This window comes from Solanum lycopersicum, chromosome 3 (genome assembly GCF_036512215.1).
Source record: "Solanum lycopersicum chromosome 3, SLM_r2.1".
In the NCBI taxonomy this organism is placed as follows: domain Eukaryota; kingdom Viridiplantae; phylum Streptophyta; class Magnoliopsida; order Solanales; family Solanaceae; genus Solanum; species Solanum lycopersicum.
In genome coordinates this window covers 40,661,036-40,685,670 of record NC_090802.1, presented here as the reverse complement: position 1 = coordinate 40,685,670, position 24,635 = coordinate 40,661,036, and the positions used below count along the sequence as shown (strand labels likewise).

Below are 24,635 nucleotides of genomic sequence, written 5' to 3'. Positions count from 1 at the left end.
TATCTAAGGAAGAATATCAAGATGAAGAATCATCAGAACAGAAAATTATATTTGATAATACGATATTTGAACAAATAAAAGGAAAAGAATTAGATTTCAGTGTTGAAAAAGTATTAGAAATACCTATTTTAAGAAATTGGTTTAAAAGACAAAAAGAAGAATACTATGTAGTTAGCCAAAAAGAACATATCATAGATTGCAAATACACAAGAGGAAAAGCATATATACCTATAATAAATAAAAGAATGATAAACAAAGAAATACAAGATATAAAAGCTAAAACACCAATAAAATATGTACATTTAGGAGGAACAGAAATATTAATAAAAGCCTGCTTTAGAGAAGGAATAGATACACCTATAGAAATATATTTAGCAGATGATAGAATTGTACACCCTATAGAAAAAAGCGTAATTAGTGCAGTAAAAGGAAACTTGATATATCAAAAATTTAAATTTACAATAAGTGCTAATTATACAGTATCATTAACAGATAAAAACATAGATAGATCATTAGTTCTATATTGGAAAATGTCTGGAATAGAACTAGCACCAAGAAGCAAATTATTTACAGCAAGATGTAAAAATTTATATATATTAACAACAAAGCATAAAATAACAGCAAGAAATAAAATTAATAAAATAAAAATAGAAAATCCTTTTGAAAAAATAATTACTGTAATAGACAATAATGACTATAGCTATAAAGAAATTGATATAGAAGAAGATTTAGAGATAATAAAAGAAAGATTAAGCACTTCAAGCGTACGAAATACATTGACAAGAGCTACCTCATCAAGGATGAGTACATCTAAAAGAAAATATGAAATTGCACAAAGCTTATTAGATAAAGAAGAAATAACACCATATCATTATTTCATAACAGGAATAATAGACCAAAGAAAATATAAAATATTAATAAATACAGGACAAGAAGAAAATTATATAACAAGAGAGTTAGTATTAGAAGAAGAAATTATAAGAACAGGACATACATGCCCTGGACTACCTAGTGAGATAGTAAACACGAATGAAGAAACAACAGAAAAAGAAATAATTATAGGAGGAATACCCTTAATAATACAATTCAAAATATACCAAGGAGATCATAATATTACATTAGGAATAAAATGGTTAGAAAAAGTTAAACCATACAACATAGAAAATGAACAATTAACAATAACTTGTCAAAATAAGAAAATAATTATAAAAAGGACAAAATGATTAATGAAAATATTTATACTTGCAAAAATTATAGTAGAAGGATATTACAACAGATATTATACACCTATGATAGATACAGGAGCAGAAGCGAATATATGTAAATATAATTGCTTACCAGAAGATAAATGGGAAAAATTAAAAACACCTATGGTAGTAACGGGATTTAACAATGAAGGAAGTATGATTAAATACAAAGCAAAAAATATAAAAATACAAATATGGGATAAAATACTAACAATAGAAGAAATGTATAATTTTGAATTTACTACAAAAGATATGTTATTAGGAATGCCATTTTTAGATAGATATTATCCACACATAATAACAAAAACACATTGGTGGCTTACTACACCATGCGGAAATAAGATAGGAGCAAAAAGAGTAAATAATAAACAACGAAAAACTATGGAATGGATAAAAGGAAGTGAAAAGATAAACCAAGAAATGGAAAATATAAATAATAAACAAATAACGCAATTACAAATTATTATATTTGCTATAGACAAAGTCAAATTAATTAATGAACAATTAGAACAATTATATAGTGAAGATCCATTACAAGGATGGGAAAAACATAAGACAAAAGTAAAAATTGAATTAATAGATGAAAATAGTATAATAACACAGAAACCATTAAAATATAACTTTGATGATCTAGAAGAATTTAAAATACATATAAATGAATTGTTAGAAAATAATTACATACAAAAAAGCAATGGTAAACATACAAGTCCAGCATTTATAGTAATAAAACATAGTGAACAAAAAAGAGGTAAAAGTAGAATGGTCATAGATTATCGTAATCTAAATGCTAAAACTAAAACATACAATTATCCAATACCAAACAAAATACTAAAAATAAGACAAATACAAGGATATAATTATTTCAGTAAATTTAACTGTAAATAAGGATTTTACCACCTAAAACTAGAAGAAGAATCTAAACAATTAACAGCATTCACAGTACCGCAATGTTTCTATGAATGGAATGTTTTACCTTTTGGATATAAAAATGCACCAGGTAGATTCCAACGTTTTATGGATAACTGTTTTAACCAGCTAGAAAACTGTATTGTATATATACATGACATATTGTTATATTCTAGAACACAAGATGAACATATAAGATTATTGGAAAAATTTATACATATAGTAAAAAATGCAGGTATAAGTTTGAGTAAAAGAAAAACAGAAATTATGAAATCACAAATAGAATTTCTAGGAATACAAATAGATAAAAATGGAATAAAAATGCAAACACATATAGTACAAAAAATAATTACTATTGATGAAAATATAGATACAAAAAAGAAATTACAATCCTTTCTAGGATTAGTAAATCAGGTAAGAGAATATATACCAAAATTAGCAGAACATCAAAAACCATTACATAAAAAACTTAAAAAAGATGTAGAATATCATTTTGATGATAAAGATAAAAAACATATAAGAAATATTAAGAATTTATGTAAAAAACTACCAAAACTATATTTTCCTGATGAAAATAAAACATTTACTTATATTGTCGAAACAGATTCAAATGATCATAGTTATGGAGGAGTTTTAAAATACAAATATGAAAAAGAAAAAATAGAACACCATTGTAGATATTATTCAGGATCTTATACAGAAGCACAAATAAAATGGGAAATAAATAGAAAAGAATTATTCGCATTATATAAATGTTTATTAGCATTTGAACCATATATTGTTTACAATAAATTTATTGTAAGAACAGATAACACACAAGTAAAATGGTGGATAACGAAAAAATTAGATGATTCAGTTACAACAAAAGAAATAAGGAGACTAGTATTAAACATACTAAATTTTACATTTACAATTGAGGTAATAAAAACTGACAAAAATATGATTGCAGACTATTTATCAAGACAGAGTTACACAGCCAGGACAAGATAATGTTATGGAAAACATACTCAAAACCCTAACTACACTTTGTATAAAAGTGGACAGTATGGGATTGAGAATTCAAAAGCTAGAAGAAAAGGAAGAATCTACAAGTCAGCAACATGACTCTAAAAATGCGGAGCTACGTCGTTCGGCGGACGGTAAAAAGCCAGAACTAGAAGGAGACGTTGGAAAACTCCATAAAACCCATAACAATGTTTGTTCATATACAGCTGCAGGTACAAGTAAAAGAACTAGTGAAAAACCAAAAAACACAAAGTTAAACCAGTTATTTGCAAAACCATTTACCCAAAAACCACAAATGCAAATACCAGCAGAACCACAAACATCAACCTATGCAGTAAGCCTACAAAACAACAAAAAAAGATATAACTATATTACCCAATCTTACATTGAAAACATATACAAAATCCAAACATACCTAAACCTAAACCCAAGATCTACACAAACAAAAAATCCCGAAGAAGATTATATAACCCAGAAACTACAAGGATATAACAAACTTATTGCACAACCTAAGACCAACCCCAACCTAGTAAAAACATGTTATAACTACGGACTACTAAATACAGTATACACATATACCGGAGAATAGATAGTCGGAATACCAGAATTACATAGAGCATTTCTTACATATAAAAGAATTACCAAAGGAAATTTATTCTATATAAAATGTTATACAGCACCAGCAGAGATATTATACGAAGAGATAAAATCACCAATACAGGTGGTAAAGATAGGATTAACAAAAGATATGATTATTCCAGAAGAAATAGAAAAACAAAATGAGATACCAAAAATAGAAATACCAATTTTTTATGCAAATAAAAGAATAATTGGTATAGCTACGATTATACAAGAGCTAGCAAACAATTATTTAAACGGCAATGCTATTTGGAGTTATTATGCAAGAGATCAGGTAATGATATATGCAAACTCCAAAGAATTAAGAAAATCAGATATGGACGAAGTTCAAACATGGATTTTGTCATTATTACAACCAGAAGAACAATCATCTACGAGAGCTTTGAAGAAAGGATTTATTTTAGAAGAATTATTAGTAAGGTATTGCAAACTTATCAACAACAAATATCCAGACCACAAATGCTCCAAATGCAACGGAGAAGACAATGTGATACCTACAGTTGATTTAGGATAAAAAAAAAGAGTTAAGAGTTACTAGTGTTGGCTAAATATCAGCCATATGTATAAAGTAAGAGTCTTTTATTTTTGTCATGTTGCGTCGGCTATAAAAACCCAAATTGTATAAAAGTCGTAAAGTAAATAGTTTGTCGGCCAATCATGTAAAAAGTTTGTCGGCCAATTATGTAAAGTAGTAATAGTAAGTATCTTGTTTTCTTGTGTCGGCCGAATATAGGGAGGCCAAGTGTAAAGTATGTGTTGGCCACTTTTGGCCAAAAGTCTGTAAATTTTGTGTATAAATAGAGGAGCTCTCCTCATAAATAAAACACACCTTCATCCTTACATCTCTCATCTTTCTGAATACTCTCTCTTTACGCTTCCATCCCCTCCATTTAGCCATATGTATAAAGTAAGAGTCTTTTATTTTTGTCGTGTTGCATCGGCTATAAAAAGCCAAATTGTATAAAAGTCGTAAAGTAAATAGTTTGTCGGCCAATCATGTAAAAAGTTTGTCGGCCAATTATGTAAAGTAGTAATAGTAAGTATTTTGTTTTCTTGTGTTGGCCGAATATAGGGAGGCCAAGTGTAAAGTATGTGTCGGCCACTTTTGGCCAAAAGTCTGTAAATTTTGTGTATAAATAGAGGAGCTCTCCTCATAAATAAAACACACCTTCATCCTTACATCTCTCATCTTTCTGAATACTCTCTCTTTACCATCTAGGTTGTAGCATTGCATATATTAAAAATACAGTACACTTGTATCATTTACTATCGCTTTATGTGTCAGATGTGTGTTTATCATAGGCATTGCTCTAATTTTTCACAGACAACAGAGCTTGCAAAGCAAAACAATAATAATATCTCCATGCAAAGAAAATGAAGTTCGAGCCTAAATGAAACTTAGCTCGTTCATGAGGAGATGATAGTCCGAGACTATATAAAGAGATGACATCCCATTTTCGCAACAAATTTTTGACCGTTAATACACTCTCCTAGTACCGGATATTTGAAGCATGGACAACATAAGAATGAGAGCCTAACATCGAGTAAATCACCGATAGGAATGGGAAAAGAAAATAGACCTTGCAGCTAACTCAACTCTAAAAACTTGATCATTAGGTGAGGGCTGTCCCAAACTATATAGGGACCCATTCCATTAACCGATATGGGACACTAAATGCAATTAAGGCTGTAAATCTATGAATCACGCAATAAATCAGTTGTAGTTTAACTGATTGTATCTAGTAATCAATTACTCAGATAATTGTAGTAATTTTAGAACTAGTACTTGGTTTTGAGTTCAGCTCAAGTTTATATCTTAAAATGGTATTAGTGTAAATAGAAATCTTGGGGGTTCAAGTCTCAGTGACACTTGTTACGAAAAAGAATTTCCATGTACTTGGCCCACGGAAAAAGAATCAATCCCGCACGTGAGGAGACGTTGAAGGCACAGTTTTGTTTTCTTTTCAGTATGTTGAAGACAAAATTATGAAAATAAAAGTTTGTTCATAAACAGTTTTAGCTTTTTAATGAATTGTTCACACAATTTAACATTGCACAACTGACTACTATCAAACGTTCGGAGGAACAGTTTCAATTAGCCATAGAATAGCTTACGGGTCAATTTTATCAATTTTCCTCCAAAAAAATAAAAGCCTTCCTATGCTAGCGTTACAGCAGAAAAGAAAAGTTTCAGTTTCTTACTATTAAATTCTAGGTATAGTAGATCAAGAATACGAACCTCTGACATCTCCTGTGACTGCTGTATATCAGATGATCCAAAAGAATCTTGTTGCTCATGATGATTGTATTGCCTGCTAATAGAATGCTTTGCATCATTGTTGTAGCTTCTGGCATCGTTATTGATCCTGCTCGCAAAGTCATTATTACCTGACATGTTTAAATACAAGGTATTGGCTAAGTTTAGTACACTAGATGTGTCAAAGGCAATCAACTTTTGACTTTTTGAGTTGGCCTGTGGATGGGGTCTTGAGGCTGCAGAATCTTGCTTTCTCATTTTTGCCCATGCAGTGCCACTTGAAGTTGTTTGTGCAGGGACAGATCGGATGCTTTCCCCTTGAGATTCTTCGGTCGTCTGAGAAGCCTCTGACACTGTATCATAAGATGGTTTCATTGATATGCCTGCCACAGTAGCTCCTTTTCCTTTAGAAATATGGCCACTACCACCAATGTTTCGAAGACCGTTATGGATATTGGCTTCAGCCTCCTGCATAAGGAATAAAAAGAAATTTGTCAATGTACCGTCAAAAAGGAATGTAAGTATGTTTATATGTATGACTGGAAAAAGACCTCTGTTGAGACTATTCCAAAGTTGCTCGATTCTTGAAGCGACTTTTGCACCTTTCTTGAATTTCTTGAAGCTCCTGATGCTCTCATTGTGGAACTGGCCCTCTTTCTGATAACATAATGTAAGTGAGGGGAAAAGTTCAAAATCAGAGTTTAGTTTCTTAAAACTAAACAGTTCGAGATGGAACTACATATGTTTCAGCAATAATGTTTAACTAGTACTCATACTAGTGAAGGAACATCGACAAATCATCTTTCTTTTTATATCTACAACTACAGCTTAAATTCGTCAGCTTTTCCTATCTTTGAGCACCTTCTGGATGACCTGCATTCATACAACGGTAACATTCAACTGAAATAGTCAGTCCAAACGTCCGTGTTCCATTGCATATGAAATTAGGCAGTCAAGGCCTAAATATGTTATCAAAATTTCCAAAATCCCTGAGCCATGTGCAGTAAACCAAGCGTATAATGTCAGTCTAACATCTTGCATAGTTTCCTATAAGTTCATTATAACTAGGTTGAAGAGTTAAATCTGTCAAGCATCGTTTTTGTTACATTTGCTTGCAGTAAATTATTATATTGTTGTACCCTTGCGGTTTCCTTCAAGTTATGATTGTACTTATGTTTCAATGAACGGGGAGCTCATAATTGGCATGCGGGGGATAAATTAAACTATCCTCAAACTCTACTTCAAGCATAAACATCACTATGTAGGATATATGAACCTATCAATATAAATGGTATGATGAAAATTTATCCAAAAGTTATTGTCAACGCAGCCGATGCTAAGTATCCTTCAGAGCTAGCATTTACAAATTAACTTAAGGTTCATAGTGCTTCTTCTTTCAAAATTTCATGGCCAAGATCCCATTCAGGATTTCAGGACACTAAGAAAATAATAAAATAAGCAGCCATAAGAATCTGGAGTAAAACAATAAGACCAACCAAAAACAATGGTCATCGGCTCATCGTATAATAGTAATTAGAAAGTCAATCCTATATGGCTCATCGTGTCGGTATGCAATAACATTTAACACGTGCACCAATTATCAAAACATAGTATACATTTTTATGATCTGAAATCTTGTATTATAGATAATGTAAGATCCATTTTTCTTCTCTATCACGAGAACTGATGTTTTCATGACAACAACAAACATCAACAATCCCAGTCCAGTTAGGTTCGGCTATATGAATCGTGAATGTCATGTTCCATATGAAACAATATTTTCCATTGAACCAATCAAATTTAAATTTTGAATACGCAAAGGAAAGAAATTACCTTTTCTAATCTCTGAAAGGCATCTGATTTAAGGGGCATCCATCCCTCAATAGCTTCATAGGCAACAGCGGTTAGCCAAACAGGCCATCCTGCAGACAAATGTTCTCCTTCATTTAGCCTCCAAAATTTGATACTAAAATTAGCCTTTTTATCCAAATTCCCCTTTTTCGAAGCCTTAGAATTAGAGGAGATTAATGATTCAGCCTTCTTCTCCTTTTTGGGTTCCTCTTTGATCTTCTGAAGAGAAGCAAATCCAGCCTTGACATGGTGCACATTGTGTTCTGCATTAATAATGACAGGAGTTGTTAGAGAAGAATTGCATCGTTGGGGCGGAGAATGGGCTCTGGCCTGCTTGGAGCTCACACAACCCATGTCCCCCCAAAACCCATTAGAGGAATAAAAACTCTTAGATTGGGAAAAGGGTAAGCTAGAGAGAAAAATGAGGATCAAAATTGAAGTCCCTACATTAGCTCATCGGGTTGTAGAACATTGTTCCAAAAAAATGAAAAAAATTTCTGGGGCGATGGCCAAAGAAATCAACACATTATTTTGTCAAATATAATGGTTCCTGTCCACCAGTCCCCAAAGCAGATACAAGACAAATATATTTTGTGAATTACCGCCACATGTGACATGTTGTCGTTCATTAAGGTTGGTTATTCCTATTTTACTCTCTTTATTTATTGAAGTTTAACACATTCCTCTTAATTCCTTGTTTGTCATTTTTCTGTTTTAGTCTTTTTAAAAAAGTAATATTAATTCAAAATATTTGAAAAAAGCGGAATTTAAAAAAAAATCTCTAAAACAATATCTCATCCATGAACCCTACGCTGCCGCCGCTAAAATTCCGATAACCATGGCCGCCACGGCCACAGGTCAACCTCCTCCTGAGGTCGACCTATTACCATATGCATCTGGAGGTACATATGTTGACAAGTTGAAAACAAAGAAAGTTCTTTATCTATCCATCCGCTGAAACCAATCACATATCTGCATGGTGAGCCACAAGTTATTAGGGAGCATGAGGAGGTGAATCAGATGATAGTCAATGAAAATCTTGACTATGCAAATTGGGAAAATTTTCCTATCTTTGGCTAGAGATACAAGAATTTAGAAAATTCATCCCTATGCAATGTGAATTAAAGGGCAAATGCAACATAGGCTTATTGAGCAATCGATATGTTTTGATCAGGGCGACATTATTAGAAGATTATGTTAACTTACTTTATAAGCCCGTATTTTATATTACCCATAAGAATTGGTCATACCCCATGAGAACATTAAAATGTTTAATTTGGAGGAAGAAACGTCAACAACGATAGCTTGGATCTCCTTTCCTGCGCTCCCACCAAATTTTTTTGGTAAAGAAGCAGTGTTTTCATTAGCTGCAGTAGTGGGGAAACCTTTACAAGTTGACATGGCTACGAAGAATCAGACGAGGCCAAGTTGCCCAAAATTTAAGGTAGAACTGATTTACTAAAGGAGTTCCCCAAATGAATTAAAATGGAATGAGGATGCAGAATAATGAAGTAGTGAAGAAGTGGATTGAAATCAATTACAATTATGTCCCCCGGTACTGTCAAACGTGTAAGATTCAAGGCACAATGAAGATCAATGCTATGTTATACATCAAGAATTAAATCCACACAAGGAGCAATCAGGTCAGTTGGAAGGAAAAAGAGGAAGAAAATCCTAATGACAAAGGGAAGGAGAAACTGGCGAGAGTGGAAGATAAGAATAAAGGGGAAGGTTTCGTGGAAACAAAACGCAATGTTTGGGGGGAGTAAAAAACAAGGAGCCTCAAAAAGTATGGAGTAGAATAGGGATCATAACTGGTAACAAATTCAACTAACTGAACAATGAAGAACAAGAGCAAACCTTGAACCATGAAAATGTGCAGGCCAATGATGAGGTAATTGACAAGTAGCAAGGAAAGTCAAAGGATAATTCTACTGAAATACAAGGAAAAATACCAACAAAGAAGTTACTAAATACCATGAAAAACTCATAGGAGATGGGAAGGGCAGCAAGTAGTGAACGTACAATTAGTCAGGTCCAAAGTAAGGGACGACATGCAGATCATAAGATGTTTAAGAATGACACCAATGAGGAAGAATAGTTGACAAATACTAACAATGTGGGTGACAGACTGGCTGATGGGATTGAAGACGCTGACACTTCACGAAATTTATTTTTAACAAATTATGGAGAGACAAGGGGCAAAATGTTATGAAGAGGGAGAAATTCCTAAAGGTCCAGATTTAATAGAGGAAGATAATGAATTGATGCAGCATGAAAAAGATACCGAAGAGGATGAAGACACGGATTACAACATTCAACAAATTAGTAAGGCTGGTGATTTGTCTCCAAGACATACTAACAGTTTGAAATATGGGGCGAGGAAAGGAAGATCAGTAATTCAATTACAGGTCAAAATAAGGAGTAGTAGGGAGAGATGTTCTAGCATCAATCAATGATTGAAAAAATATTTTTTTTGGAACATTCATATCCATTAATACTCAAAAATCTTTTGAGAGGTAATTGGATTTAAATAATAGGCATCATTACTCATTTATAGCTCTAATGGAACTGTTTAGAAAACCTTCAGAGTTAGAACAATATAAAAGGAGACTTGGTTTTGATAATGCTGGAGTAAATATCAATGGAAACTTTGGTGTTTCTGGAAAGAAGGATGGAAGGCAGTGTTATATCAGACACTTTGCAGCAGCTCACTTTTCAATTAAAAAAGAATGATAAGGAATTTAAGATTTTTGTGGTGTATGCAAGGAGATTGGCAATGGAGACACTGGAATTGTAGGAGGAATTTGAGAGCATTGCAAAGAATGTACAATGTCCATGGGTCATTAGGGGAGATTTCAATGTTATTATAAATGAGGAGGAAAAGTTGGGAGGGCTGGAGTTCATTATAAATGAAGCTATTGATTTTTCCTCATTCATTAGTAGTAATGCTCTGTGTGAAGTTCTATTTTTCCGGAAGCAAATATACATTGTGGAATGGTCGAATAGATAAAGCTTGCATATTTAAAAGATTGGATAGGATTTTGGTAAATCAAGAGTTTTTGGATTTGTTTCCTCCATCTGAGGTCCAACATCTTATCAGACAGGGATCAGATCATGCTCCTCTTCATATGAGCAACAGTGATGAAGTTCCAACAGTTAAACCATTCAGATTCACGAATTTTTTGAGCAAGCATAAGCAGTTTAAGAAGATTGTAGAGGATAACTGGAAAGACGACTTTGTTGGTAATTCATTTATTGAATTACACGTTAAACTGAAGAATGTTAAGAGGGCATTATCCACTTGGAGTAAAGAAGTATTTGGTAATTTTTTTCAACAAATTGCCACCTTGGAATACATTATCAAATTAAGGGAGGTGCAGCTACAGATAAACCCATCTGTAGACAATAGGGCGGAATTGAGCAAGGTTGAAATGGATCTAATAAAATATGTGAGGTTGGAGGAGGATTTCTGGTGGCAAAAAGCGGGAATAAGTGGTTCAAAGAAGGAGACATGAATACCAAATATTTTCATTCATATGTAAAGGGGAGAAGAAAAAATCTTCAGGTCACTGAAATAATTACAGAGCAAAGAGAGGAACTAAAATCCAATAGTGAAATTTGAAATGCAGCAGTGGCATATTTTAGGATCAATTCTAAGAGGAGTATAGAGCAGAGGATTACACAATGGTGGATCATATTCCCAAGTACATATCAACAGAGGAGAATGAAAAAATGACAAAGCTTCCAGATCATGAGAAAGTAAAAAGAGTAGTTTTTGTTCTAAATGGAAGCATTGGATGTGGAACTAATGGCTTTTTACAGGTCAATTTTTTCAAAGTTGTTGGGAATTTTTAGGGGAAGATATCGCAAATGCAGTGAAAAATTTTTTCTACGGCAAGAGCTGCCCAAGTTTATAACACATACGAATCTAGTATTGCTGCCCGAAAATAATCTGTGAGGCATTTTTCAGACCTTAGACCCATAAGTCTCAGCACTTTTATGAATTAAGATCATTTCCAGGATGTTGCATGAGAGGTTAACATTGGTTCTACCAAATATTATTTCTCTAAATCAGTCAGGTTTTGTTAAAGGAAGGAGCATTGCAAAGAATATAGTATTGGCGCGAGAAATAAAAAAAGATATTAACATGTGGACCAAAGATATAAATGTGGTGGTAAAACTAGCTATCACCAAGGCGTATGATCGAGTCTTTTGGATTTTCCTTACAAAAGTGTTAAGAAAATTTGTTTTGCAGAGGAGATTATTGATATGGTGTGGAGGATAATATCTAATAGTTGGTATTCAGTAATCGTAAATGGCATCTTTCATGGTTTTTTCCAATCTTCAAGAGGTTTAAATAGTTTGCATAGGGTTATTTCTATCAAGGTATATGGACTTCCGAAGTAAAGTCCGGAGATAAATCACCTCTCGTATGCGGATGACACAATTCTTTTTGGATCAGAAGATAGAGGGTCAATAATCATAATAATGAGGATTTTGAAAGAGTATAAACTGGTGTCGGGACAAAAGATCAATAAATCAAAAAGTTTCTTTTATTTGCATGACAATACTCCTTTGATAGTAACTATTAGAATGAGAAGGTTGACAAGAATACGTCAAGGTAATTTTCCTTTTACATATCTAGGATGTCCAATTTTTTTTTATGGAAGGAGGAAATCAAGTTATTATATAGAGATGGTGCAGAAAATTGCCAAAAGAATCTTTACATGGCATAATAGATTTCTAACTTTTGGTGGGAAATGGATATTCATTAATAATGTGCTACAATAAATGTCGGTGTATGTGTTGTCAACTTTAAACCCACCCAGAAAGGTGTTGGAACAAATTCACCAAGTTTTTGCTAAGTTTTCTTGGGGAAACTTGGGAGGACTCAAAGGAAAACATTGGGTAGTAGGGGGAGAGTTATGTTATCCTAAGGTAGAGGGTAGACTTGGTTTAAGATCATTACATGATGGAAATAGTGCTCTATTAGCAAAACTTTGGTGGAATTTTAGATTTTCCACAACATAACTATGGGCAAAGTATTATAAAAAATTGCATCCTGTGATTGTCACAAGTTTGGGATCTTCACAAGTATGGAGGAAAATGATAATGGAAAGGAATGAAGTGGAGCATAACATTTGGTGGCAATTAAAAGCTGGGAATTCAAGCTTTTGGTTCGATAACGGGACTAAGGAAGGAGCACTATACTATACAAAAGGAGATTGGACGCAAGAGGAGGAAATTGAGGAGAAAGAATTAATCTTAAACGGAGTGTGGGATGTGACAAAGTTAAGAGCTACTATATCAGAGGAGATGGTGCAACACATAGTTGAAAACATCAATCGTAAGACATTGGAGACATGCATTGATACGACTTGGTGGACTCAACTTGTATTTTTACTGTGAAATCAACATATCATAGAGTGAGAGGTAGACGGGAAAAAGAGAATTGGCGAAGATATATGTGGATGAAAGGATTGCCTATTCAGATCAGTTTTTTTTTGTAGGGTATGGAGGATGAAGATTGCTACAGACGATAATCTTAAGAGGATGCGAATTCCCATGGTATCTAAATGTTATTGCTGTATGAAAGGGTAAATGGAAACAATATCAGACCTTTTACTAACAGCTCGCATAGCCCCAAAAGCTATGGAAGAAATTTGCTTCATGTGCAGGTATAACTATCAATGTGCTAAATTTGCAGCAGGTAATTTTTAAATGGTGGAATTAATATGTGTCAAATAAGTTTAATCAAATTCTGAAAGTTGTACCAGCAGTCATTATGTGGAAATTGTGGAAACGGAGAAATTCTCATAGACATGTAAAGGAAATCACTTAAAATAATATGTATTATCAAATCCAATTGATAATATATTAGTTAGTATGGACAAAATTTCTGTGGGTAAAAGGATTGACATATCACTGTCCACAAATAGTGGACACTTTACAGAGCTACATGGCTTAATTATATTATCAAGTGGTCAGCTGGAAGAAACCAAGAGAAGGATGGGTGAAATGCAACACTGATGGGGCTAGCAAAGGAAATCCAGGGATGAGCTCATATGGGTACTGTATAAGGGATGAGAATGGAGATCTTATATATGCAAAGCCAAATAGCATAGGTGAGACCACCAACATGGACACAGAGGTTACAACTGCGCGGAAGGCATTACATTTTTGTCTGGAAAATGGTTTAACGAAAGTGAGACTAGAAACAGACTCACTAACCTTAAAGAAGATGTTGAATAGAAGCTGGAGAAGTTCATGGTAAATTAATGAGAAGGTGGAAGACATACATGAGATAATGCAGCAAATAACATTACAAGTTAGGCATGTTTTTAGAGAAGAGAATCGATTAGAGGATATCATAGCTAATACAATAGTATATTCAGAGCATATAAAATTTTTTCATTACTTTCATCAATTGCCAAGTCTAGGAACAAAGCTTCTTAGCATTGATAAATATCAAGTCTCATCATTGAGAATCAGAACAAAGAGAATATATATAGAAAACAACAATCATCATTTTTAGTTACAAAATTGATGTCATTGGGTTCTACAGTCATAAAAAAGTGACAAACGAACCAACAAGAGTTGAGAGTCAAGGAGACATATCTGATTTCCAAGAAAGCATCCAACTGAACAATCAAGGTGAAGAAGCACGCGAGCAAAGCGAATTGCTCCTACGTTTCAACAAGGAAAGATTCGCAAAGATGTAATACACGACTCACACATTTTATCTACTTCGACATTCACGACAGAGAGGACACCTGGAAGTAAGAAAAGTTCAGCTTAAGATGAGAGTGATAATCAAAACAGGGACATGTTGGAATCTCATAAGGAGAGTCCAAAACTTACAGTGGAAGAACACTTCAGAGAACATTTTCAGGCGGTGAACAAGAAGAGGCAAAATAGGAAGATGAAGAATTGAAAGAGACTGAAAATCATATTAGGAAATTCATTTGGCCTTTCAATACATTAATAAAAAGGAATATAAGTCCTAATTAATTTAAAAATAAAAAATAAAAATAATGTTACTTTCTCTTCTATTCTAACTTATCACATGACATGTTTAAAATCACAAAATTAAATGACAGCGTGATACAATTTCTGATAACTATTGATAAATCAAGAATCAAAAGATTTGAAGAAAATTACTATCTATTTTCTTCTTTATAATTGAGAAACTTGAGACTGTTTGTTTAGAAAGACCTATAATTACAAGCATGATTTTAGCACTATATCAGGCCATACCTAGCAAATTATAATGACTTTTAGTATGAATAGTTAAACCAAAATGTTATGTACAATATTTTAACAAAATATCTTATATGGTCAACATTTCTCATTAAATTGACGCTACTTATCAGGAAGCACTAATTTGAATAATAGAAATTAGTGTCATCTCCTTATCATTACTTCTATAGCTATATCGATTGATTGATCGTAAAACATGATATGTCAAAGACTCTAAGCTTGATCAACAACAAGTTAACGAATATAATGGCATTTCACTTCGATGTGATTTATAATTTCATAGTGGATCCAATTTATTGTTATATGTATTTGACTTGTATTGTTAGCATGTAACATAATTGATCCATCTATAGAGATATGAAGTTATAGTTGAGTCATTGATAGAGATATCAAGTTCTACCAATGCAAGTAGCTTAAATTGATCTATATTCTACCCTCTTTGGTAAAATTCATGAATGTTTCTTGCACTTTCATGAGACATCAAGCCCAATCATCAGCTACATATCCTTTGATCTTTACAGATTATGTTGAATGATAGAATAAACTTCTATCAATTTTATCCAACTACAGAAAATGATCCATAGGAGGGAATCAAAGTGAGGTTGGTATGCATTTATATTGAAATTCAAGAAGGGGGGAGGGTGAATTAAAATTCCTTCAATCGACTTCTTGCAATTACCATTCGACTCACCTGCAAGTTAGTACAGAGATAAAATAGAAGAAATAGTATGCAGCAAGTAAATGACATGGAGAGTTTTATACTGGTTCAGATCAGAAATGTGGTGCCTAGTCCATACCCCTTGGGTTTCAAAGGTTTCCTTAAGATCTTTGAGGAGAGTTGATGTTACAGAGTTCTTTGGAACTTTATCCTGCCTGATATTCAAATCAAATTTCTATCTTGACGCAGCCTCAACTTGTAACCCTACACTCTGAATCTTTTCTTTTCTTTTCTTTTCAACTCTGTCACTCACATGTTTACAAAGCTTTACGAAAAATAAAAGAAGGTTGTTTGATAAGCTCAAGTGAAGTTACATGTTTTTTTATGTCAACACCTTCACTTTAAATAGGTGCAAAATCTTGCTCTTCATAAGGAACCCAAAGGATTTTCATTCAATGAAGGATTTGTAGGGATTTCTTAATTGATTATATTTTGGATAGGATTGAAATCATGTATGTACTGTTACTTGTTCTGATGAAGCATCTTTACGTAATGATTAACGTCTTCCTTGATTGCTGGAGCTATGTCGATACAAATGGATCTTGATTAGGTTGTCAGTCATCCTTGAACCTTGGAGATTTTTCAATCATAGCGATATTGGCCTCCTTGGATTGTGGGGTCTAATATGATTTTCCTTGTTTGGTGTAACCGTTATCTAATTCTTCCTTTTTGTTGTATGCCTTGATTGTGTCATTGTATGTTACTGTATTTGTTAAGTGATCGTGAATGTGAGGGTAGACTTATTATTATTTTTTTAAATGATTTTAATTATTAAGAAGCTAACAATCTCCCCCTTTTCGATAATGACAATAAGTTACAAAAATAGATTAATAAGAGTTGTGAAACTTCCTTGATACTCTTCTTGTCTGCTTGTACGTTTGTGGACTGTGGAGAGTGTCTCAGCCATGAGCTCTCTTTAATGGAAAGGCCCTATCTCTCCTCGACTAGAAGACAACTGTATATGTATTTTTGTGGAGGGATAGATTCTTCTCATTTGGCATAATAAAAAGAACAGTAAAAAAATAGAGCAGATAACAACATAACAAGCAAAACAAATGAAGGGACGTGCAGAGTCCACCTCTAAGAGTACAAAACTATAGCTTTAAGGACACATCCATATCGAAAGTACAGTCCAAACAAAACACACAGGAGATTAAAGTTAGTAATCATCAATAAAGTACTTTAAAGTGTTGAGCATGTTCCTGCAAAAGGCATTGTAAGATCGATCAACATTTCTGGAAAAGAAAGAGTAGGAAGTCTAAACATTTACAGCATGTTCGGTGTTCAAAGAGCTAACTCCTGACTTCATAGAATCAACTTTTTTTATCAACTAATGGACTATGGAGATCCCATCCTTCTTTAGACTTGTCAACACCAACTATTATTTACCAATATCAGTGTGGGTTTCTCTGTTGAGGCAGAAAAGTATGTCAATGCTACTGAGTAGTTATTCCAAGTAGCTTCCAATGTGGTGAGGTAAGCCTTGATTTCATTAGAGTCCTTGACTAGGATCTCAGCCGAATCAACATAAATCGGCGTTGGTTTGGTGGTTGTACTTTGGGCTTTTACATATTCCTTCTTAAGCTAGGTAGACCCAAATAGTACATAACCCATACTTGAGAAGGTACGGGTATCATAGGTAGAGATGACCTCGATAGGCTTCCAAGAGAAGACATCGACAAGATGGTCAAACATGATATGAGAGATCAAGAGTCCATAGGGCAAACTTGTAGATCCACTAGAGCTATTTGCACTTTGTAGCATGTACTCTTTAAACCAAGTACCCCAGTTGATCGGATACTTATTCAATAGACAATATAGAATAAATACATCACGTGAGGTGATGTTAGTGAGAAAGGACGATTCTCAAAACACAGAGACAAAGGCCCAAAACAAGATATATCAGAGGCTGGTTCAACCTTGACTATTTTAGCACATTTCACGGTGACCTTAAAATCAGAGGGAAAGACACCATTCATATACGGGATTTTTAAAGAAATTTAGTACCAAACACATCTTCAAAAAAGCAATCATTCACAACTATTCTACTACCCAAGACGAGGGTTTCAAGTTCACCACTATCAGGTAAAACACGAAGGTTCGTATAGAATAACAAAACATCATCTTCATACAAATCATTACCACAACTAATTAAAAAAACAAGTTTCTAAGCTTTTAATAAAGTACCTATAGAGCAGTAAGAATCCTTCAATTGACAGCGATTGATGACTCGTCTGTCGATGATGGATCTATTCTAAATTGCCTCAAACCTGACTTTCTAGTTCATTCCCCATAAATTTTATATGTCCTCACCAGAGAGTGGTCCAGTTGACGAGAAGCGAGGTTTCTTTAAACCTATCTTTGAAGAGGAAGAGGGCCTATTCTTTGAGCAAGAGGAACGAATTACATTCTTAGAGGAGTCAGACGTTAGGGAGATGGTGTTCCAACCAAAGAGGTCGGAGGTGTTTCCGAAGTTGTTGCTTTTAGATGCCATGGATCTAGTGCAGGTCATAGTGAGCAAGAAGAGAGGGATAAAGAAAAAGGTGGATGAGAGAAATAGAAGGGGAGAGGGTAGATTTAATATAACAAAGGGGAAGATGAAAGGTTTAAGGTGAAGGAAGGGTTTTTGATTTGATTTAGGAGACGAGTACGGAAGAGAACAACTTTTACATAGAAGCAAACATTAATTAGTAAAATAAAATAAATAATTAAGGCAGGTAATCATATAAAAGGTTCAGTATGAGCAATTTAATTATTAAAAAATGTAATACCAAGACGTTCCCGAATGAAATTAAATCTTTTTTCCAAAAGTGGTTTAGTATCTAGCACAAAATTTCCATTTTCAACATGATCACGAATAAAATGATGTTTAAGATCTATATATTGTCACATCCAGGGAGCTGCCCGCAGAAGTAAGCGGTGTCGTCCTCCTCTAAGAGGACTAAGACTAACCTCTTAACATTCGTCATTACATTTCATAGGTTAGAAAGTGCAGAAAATTAAATCTTTTTGTCTACATCTACTTCTTTCTGCCCTATGACCCTCATTTACTTGGGTCTTCTATGCAATTTCTCTGGGAGAGATAATGTGTAGAGAAGGAAGAGCAATTGCTTTTTTGTAATTGAGAGGTGTTGAGTTATGTTTAGACTTAGGATAGGTTATATAGTTAATTAACTAACCTAATTAACCAACACCTAAACAATAATTAACCCCCTAACTAATTAACTTAATTAAATGAACTAACTAAAACACACTAGTGAAATTGCAGGCCTGACTTATGAGACCGCGACCTACGGGTCGTAGGTCAGTCGATGGGCACTATTTACCCACTGTCCTTCACAACGTTTTTTGGACAGAGACTGGCTAAAATTTCCTTTTGGGAAAATGTCTTAGTGACCATCGACGCCCCATTGCCAACCTTCATAGGTAGACACTGTCTCAAGACAAGTTTTGGTCAAATTGGAAGGGTCCTCCTCAAGGACCCTTTGGTTCGTCATTGAAGAGTCATATCCGGATATTTCAACACTAAACTAACTCTTATATGTGTTATACACCTTACCATCGAATCTCATAAAATTTTGACTCTCAAAACCTCGTCAAATAGGCTAAGCCACGCTAGCACCTTTTTGCACTAGTCTCGGACTTCATGGACGTTTCTTGATGCTTCGATTTCAAAACTTCCTGAATGAACTATGTACATTATATTTGACCTTAAAAAAGTGTTACAACCCTTAGAATTTCAATTTAGGATCTAGATTACGTTTTACACATTCAGAGTGTTACATATGCTTAGCCCTGGAATGATGCACAATATATTTAGACAAACCGATATCACTTGTATCATTGCATAAAATAGGAAATCCTTCATAAGATAAGTCATAATAAATTAATTTATGCATAATCCATAGTAATTAGGTACCAACACTTCTTACTGCAAGATATTTTGACTAAGTGGTTGATAGAGCGACGGAGGTTTGTTTCTTGTTTTGCCAGGATATTAAGGATTGGCCAAGAATATGACACATTCCACTAGTTCTTTTTATATAATTTTTATGACCTGAAAAGTCAGCATCTAAGTAGCTGATTAAATCAAATAGGGATGAATTAGGATACCATAATTCTAATTCTACAGTTCCTATCAGGAAACAAATAATGTGCTTTACTGCAGTGAAGTGCAATTCCTTAGGAGCTTATTGAAGTCAAGCACACTTGCATACACAGAACATGATGTCTGGACAACTTGTAGATATATACACCAATAATCTAACCATATACCACGATATATTTTTTCATCTACATCATTTCCTGGTGCATCTGTATTGAGACCTGTAGAAGGACTCATGGGAGTTCCAAAAGCCTTCCCTTTTTCAAGAATAAATTTCTTTATGAGTTTTTTTGTGTATTTGGACTGACGGATAAACGTACCATTTTCTGTAATCCAAAGATGAATGTAATTATTCCAATTAAACTCATCCAAATTATTCTTTCATAATATTTGCAAAGTTTTCAAAAATGGAGGGGTAAGATCTACCAATAACAATATCATTTACATAAATTCGAACAATTAGGATATAAATTCCATCTCTTTGATTAAAATGAGTTGTGTCAATTTTACCCTTTGACAATTAATTTGAAGTGAGAGGTGTCAACCTTTCATACAAGGCTTTTAGAGCCTGATTAGGACCATAAACAGCCTTAGAAATTATGTAACAATGTTAGGAAGTCGATTTTTCAAACCCGGGGGACTATTTGACATATACCACTTCCTTTATGAAACCATTTTTAAAATCACTTATCACATCCTTTTGAGAAATTTAAAAAAAAGTGTTAAAAGATGCATAAGCAAGCGAAATTCTAATAGATTCTAACCTTGCCACTGGATCAAAGGTTTCATTATAATCAATACATTCTTGTTGCAAGTATACTTGAGCAACTAATCTTGCATCGTTAAGAATAACTTTTTCATGTTCATCCATCTTATTCCGAAGCACCCATTTTGTTCTGATAAATGAACAATTCTTTGGTGTTTCTATAAGAATCTAAACTTGATTTATTTCGAATTGATCAAGTTCATATCTCATAGCTTGTACCAATGAATCGTCTTCCATAGCTTCATTTATTCATTTAGGTTTCATCTGGGATGCAACGCTTCAAAAGTCCATGACTTAATCTAGAGCCTCACATGAAGAACTAAGAAATATAATACTGTTTATAGGCCAAAAATAATATATTCAAACTAGTTAGGAAGTGCTAGATTCATAACTTTAAGAAATGATCATGACGTCCGGTGAATTATGAAATGTGTGCTAGTGTGCCTTGGCATGTTTCGATGGGTTTCAGGAGTCATAATTTAATGAGAATTGGTAAAAAGGTGTTAAATATACAAGATAATGTGTGTATGGTAAGAACTTATGGGTATGACTACCAAAGGACCACCCTAAGGGTCCTTGTGGAGGACCGTTTTGTATGGAACCAAATACTTTTATTTGACACTGAGCATCCACTAGCAAAATGACAAGTCATTAATGGCTTCGTGGGTGGAAACTTATTCATATTTTTAAAATTTATGAAATGTGACTCTATTATCAAAACAATACACCAGTAGGACGGTCTGTTATCCACTCGACGGTCCGTAGGTCGGGGACTCGTCGATGGGAGGTCTGTTTCACTGTTAGAATTATAAGTTAGGGAATTAATTAGTGAGTTTGTTATTAAATTAATTAAGGTTTAACGGGTGTCTATTTAAGTTTGTTAAGAGACTATATAAGACCTAAACCTCATTAACCTAACCTAACACCCTATATTTCCCAAACCTATACTCCCCAACTTCACTCGACATTGTCTATCGAATCCCAAAGGCTCCATTGAAGACCAAGCTTCAAGGTCACTAGGGATCCAAGATTTAAAATTTATCTCCATAAATATTCAAGGATCGTTAATATATGGAATACTTCACTCTTGGGACTCTTTTCCCCAAGTGGTTCCTTCAAATTGATTTTTAAAAAAATGCCAAAAACACTAGTTTCAATCCAAATTCCAGATTTGTCTTTCAATTGGTTATGATGTTAATTTAATTTTATAACTAATGATATATTATGATTTTTTATGGGTTAATTGTTGTATTTATTATTCCTTAACATAGTTTTTGTGAAAGAATCCATGAATTGAATCCCTTACCCTAACCCTAGTTTTGAATTGGACTTCTAGATGATTAGGGTTGTTGGAATTGACCATGTTATTCCTTAACATAGTTTTTGTGAAAGAATCCATGAATTGAATCCCTTACCCTAACCCTAGTTTTGAATTGGACTTCTAGATGATTAGGGTTGTTGGAATTGACCATGTTATTGTTTAATTAACTATATTATGATGATTATGAGTAGGTTATTGTATATTTGTGATGAATTTAGGGTAATATTATTGATGAAGGTCATGGAGGTTAATTCGTAAGACTTTGTGATCTTGAACTCTTTCTTCAATAATGATGAATTGTATTTGAAGATTATGTTGTGCAATTGAAGTATTACATGTGATTAGATTTAGGAAGATACTATGTGATGAATATGATTACAAGATATGATTGCATTGAATGTGATATCATGGTAAGGTTGTGAGGGTGTAAGGTTGAAGATGATCCTCTTGTGTGTCTTATGCGATAATGATTATAATATGTGATGTCACTAATGATGGTTTCTAATTAAAGGAAGTTATCATTCTATTCCTAATGAGCTAAATTATATGAAATTCTATATGAGGGGTTAGTATTCTTTTACCTATATTAACCAATGATTAATTAAGAATAACTTAATGACGTTTCAAAAAGGGAGTTTATGTTAGCACCTACTGAACTTGACAATGAGAGGTATTGACTTCCTATAGAAGGGAGATTCAGCAAGGGTTCTCATGAAATAGTGACTATCATGAAATTTTGTATAAAGTGATTCAAACACATGTATCCTATTTCTTGAACTATGTTGCCCCCATAGGAATACTAGCTGGTGTATCCACCTAGAATGTTATGTTCATGTTTTTGTCCTACCTTGGCGAGTAGACCACCTTCATTCGGTGTAGGGTTCCATGACACCGGACTCCATATTTAGCTCACATTATCTATTATATTTTAAGATGATTGTTCCCAAAAGGTAAATGAAAGTAATAAAATAAACTCTAACTAGGGTGACTTAACTGGTTCTACTTAGTGTAGGTAGGGGTATGAGACTCTACCTATGCATTGCACTAATTGACCTTGAGGAAAGTCTTATGAGGGTGTTATTATGATCTTATAAAGTAAATGATCTGAATATGTTAACCTTACATGTTGATGATCCTATATGATGTTAGTTTCTTTATGAACATTTTATTGGTCTATTGTTATATATATATATATATATATATATATATATATATATATAACAATATATATATATATATATATATATATATATTTATGACTACTCATGATGATATGTTATATGATGTATGGAATTACTTATGATATCTTTTTTTGGTTTACATAATTATGTGGGGTTATGGGACTTCATATGAGAATTTCACTTATATGGTTGCGGAAGGATTGTTGGTAAGGGTCTAATATGTTATGATGATATGAACTCATGTACATGTTATGTTGTTATGACATTATGTTGGAGTCTCTTTGGTTATACGATCTTGATATGTTACTATTTATGCCGATATGACCTTATATTGATAGTATCCATGTTGACTTGACTTTATGTTGATATAGGTCTTGTGTTGAGTACGGAATTGTCTTAACGAATATGTGATCATCGTGTTATATGTGTTCCTATTTGTGCATAAAGGCTTTCAAATGTGCTTAGCATGACTTTGGACAAAAATACCCTTTAAGCATGATTTCAAATATTATATGCGCATATGTTTCCATACTTAGTACAAGTGGATATACTAACCCATATTCTTTATATTTCTACAATTAGGTAGGTTCAGGCCGTTGAAGTAAGAAGGCCTTTTGCAAGACTACTAGGATATCCCCAAGTTTTAGTAGGTCCTCTAGTACGAGGATGGTCCATGTGTTCAACCTTAGTAGATTAGATATTGTCTAAAGAAAATCACTTCTTTCCTATTCTTCAAGATATTGTTGTAAGCCCTATGAGGTATTATGAATGTGCATAAAGGTTTTAAATGGAAAGTGCATATTCTATGAAATATCATTTTATTTAGCATGATTTCAAAGTATGTGTGCATATGGTCTCATACTTAGTACTAGTGGTGTACTAACCCCATTACTTCCTTTTTCCCGAACATTATAAGTTTTGGTCTTTGAGGTGCTTTGGAAGACAACTTGAATAAGGCATGGATCCTCGATCATCCCAGTAAGGGTAGGTCCTATTGTCCGAGGGAGATACCTATATCGAGCTTTTATTGTCGATTTAGTTTTAAGAATCTTATATTCTATCTGCTTTCATTTGTGTACGGATTCCATAAAGCCTATATGTGGCTTCTTTACTTTGCTGTGGGGCTATGCCCAAATTACTAATCTTGTTAGATGGTTATGAGAGGAGACAATCCTTTAGACTATGTTCTATCTTATATATATATGTGTGTGTGTGTGTGTGTGTGTGTTTATGTGTGTGTGTGTGTGTGTGTGTGCAATAAAAGTAGAATTCTATGTAACCTTCCTATACAAATGGTCTATGTAGACTCGATATATATATGTTAGATGTATGTAATGGTCTATGTACACCTCCAAGTAAATGTAGTGAAATGTTTT

At 33.6% G+C, this 24,635-nt stretch overlaps 2 protein-coding genes across 6 annotated transcripts; one reads left to right on the top strand and one right to left on the bottom strand.

The window, feature by feature from the left end:
• Positions 1–3,009: 3,009 nt before the first annotated feature.
• LOC109119781 (protein IMPAIRED IN BABA-INDUCED STERILITY 1-like) lies at positions 3,010–8,529 on the bottom strand. Of its 5 annotated transcripts, none has more exons than XR_011219984.1 (5): positions 7,888–8,344; positions 6,606–6,711; positions 6,037–6,522; positions 3,441–3,498; positions 3,010–3,364 (listed from the first exon to the last, which is right to left on the bottom strand). XR_011219984.1 is itself a non-coding variant. In XM_069294962.1 (5 exons), the coding sequence occupies exons 3-5, from the start codon at positions 6,690–6,692 to the stop codon at positions 3,260–3,262; spliced, it is 678 nt and encodes a 225-aa protein (XP_069151063.1). In that variant the 5' UTR covers positions 6,693–6,927; positions 7,888–8,168; positions 8,353–8,529; the 3' UTR covers positions 3,010–3,259. The 5 variants fall into 5 exon arrangements, 4 of the variants coding, with proteins under 4 accessions (XP_069151063.1, XP_069151065.1, XP_069151066.1 ...); XM_069294962.1 differs by lacking the exon at positions 3,441–3,498 and adding an exon at positions 8,353–8,529 and having other exon boundaries at positions 6,606–6,927; positions 7,888–8,168; XM_069294964.1 differs by having other exon boundaries at positions 6,606–6,927.
• A 2,324-nt stretch (positions 8,530–10,853) lies between these two features.
• LOC138347576 (uncharacterized) lies at positions 10,854–11,423 on the top strand. The gene has a single exon (XM_069295873.1). It carries the CDS (start codon positions 10,854–10,856, stop codon positions 11,421–11,423), a length of 570 nt encoding a protein of 189 aa, XP_069151974.1.
• The last annotated feature ends 13,212 nt before the right edge of the window (positions 11,424–24,635 follow it).

Bases quoted from the DNA above. Each gene is read 5' to 3' on its own strand.
- LOC109119781 (XM_069294962.1), bottom strand. From the start codon at position 6,692: ATGAGAGCATCAGGAGCTTCAAGAAATTCAAGAAAGGTGCAAAAGTCG. The intron at 6,523-6,605 runs GTCTTTTTCCAG...TTCCTTATGCAG, and splicing joins TTGGAATAGTCTCAACAGAG to GAGGCTGAAGCCAATATCCA. The intron at 3,365-6,036 runs GTTCGTATTCTT...TTGTACCTGCAG, and splicing joins AGTCACAGGAGATGTCAGAG to CTGTATATGAACAAACATTG.
- LOC138347576 (XM_069295873.1), top strand. From the start codon at position 10,854: ATGCTCTGTGTGAAGTTCTATTTTTCCGGAAGCAAATATACATTGTGG.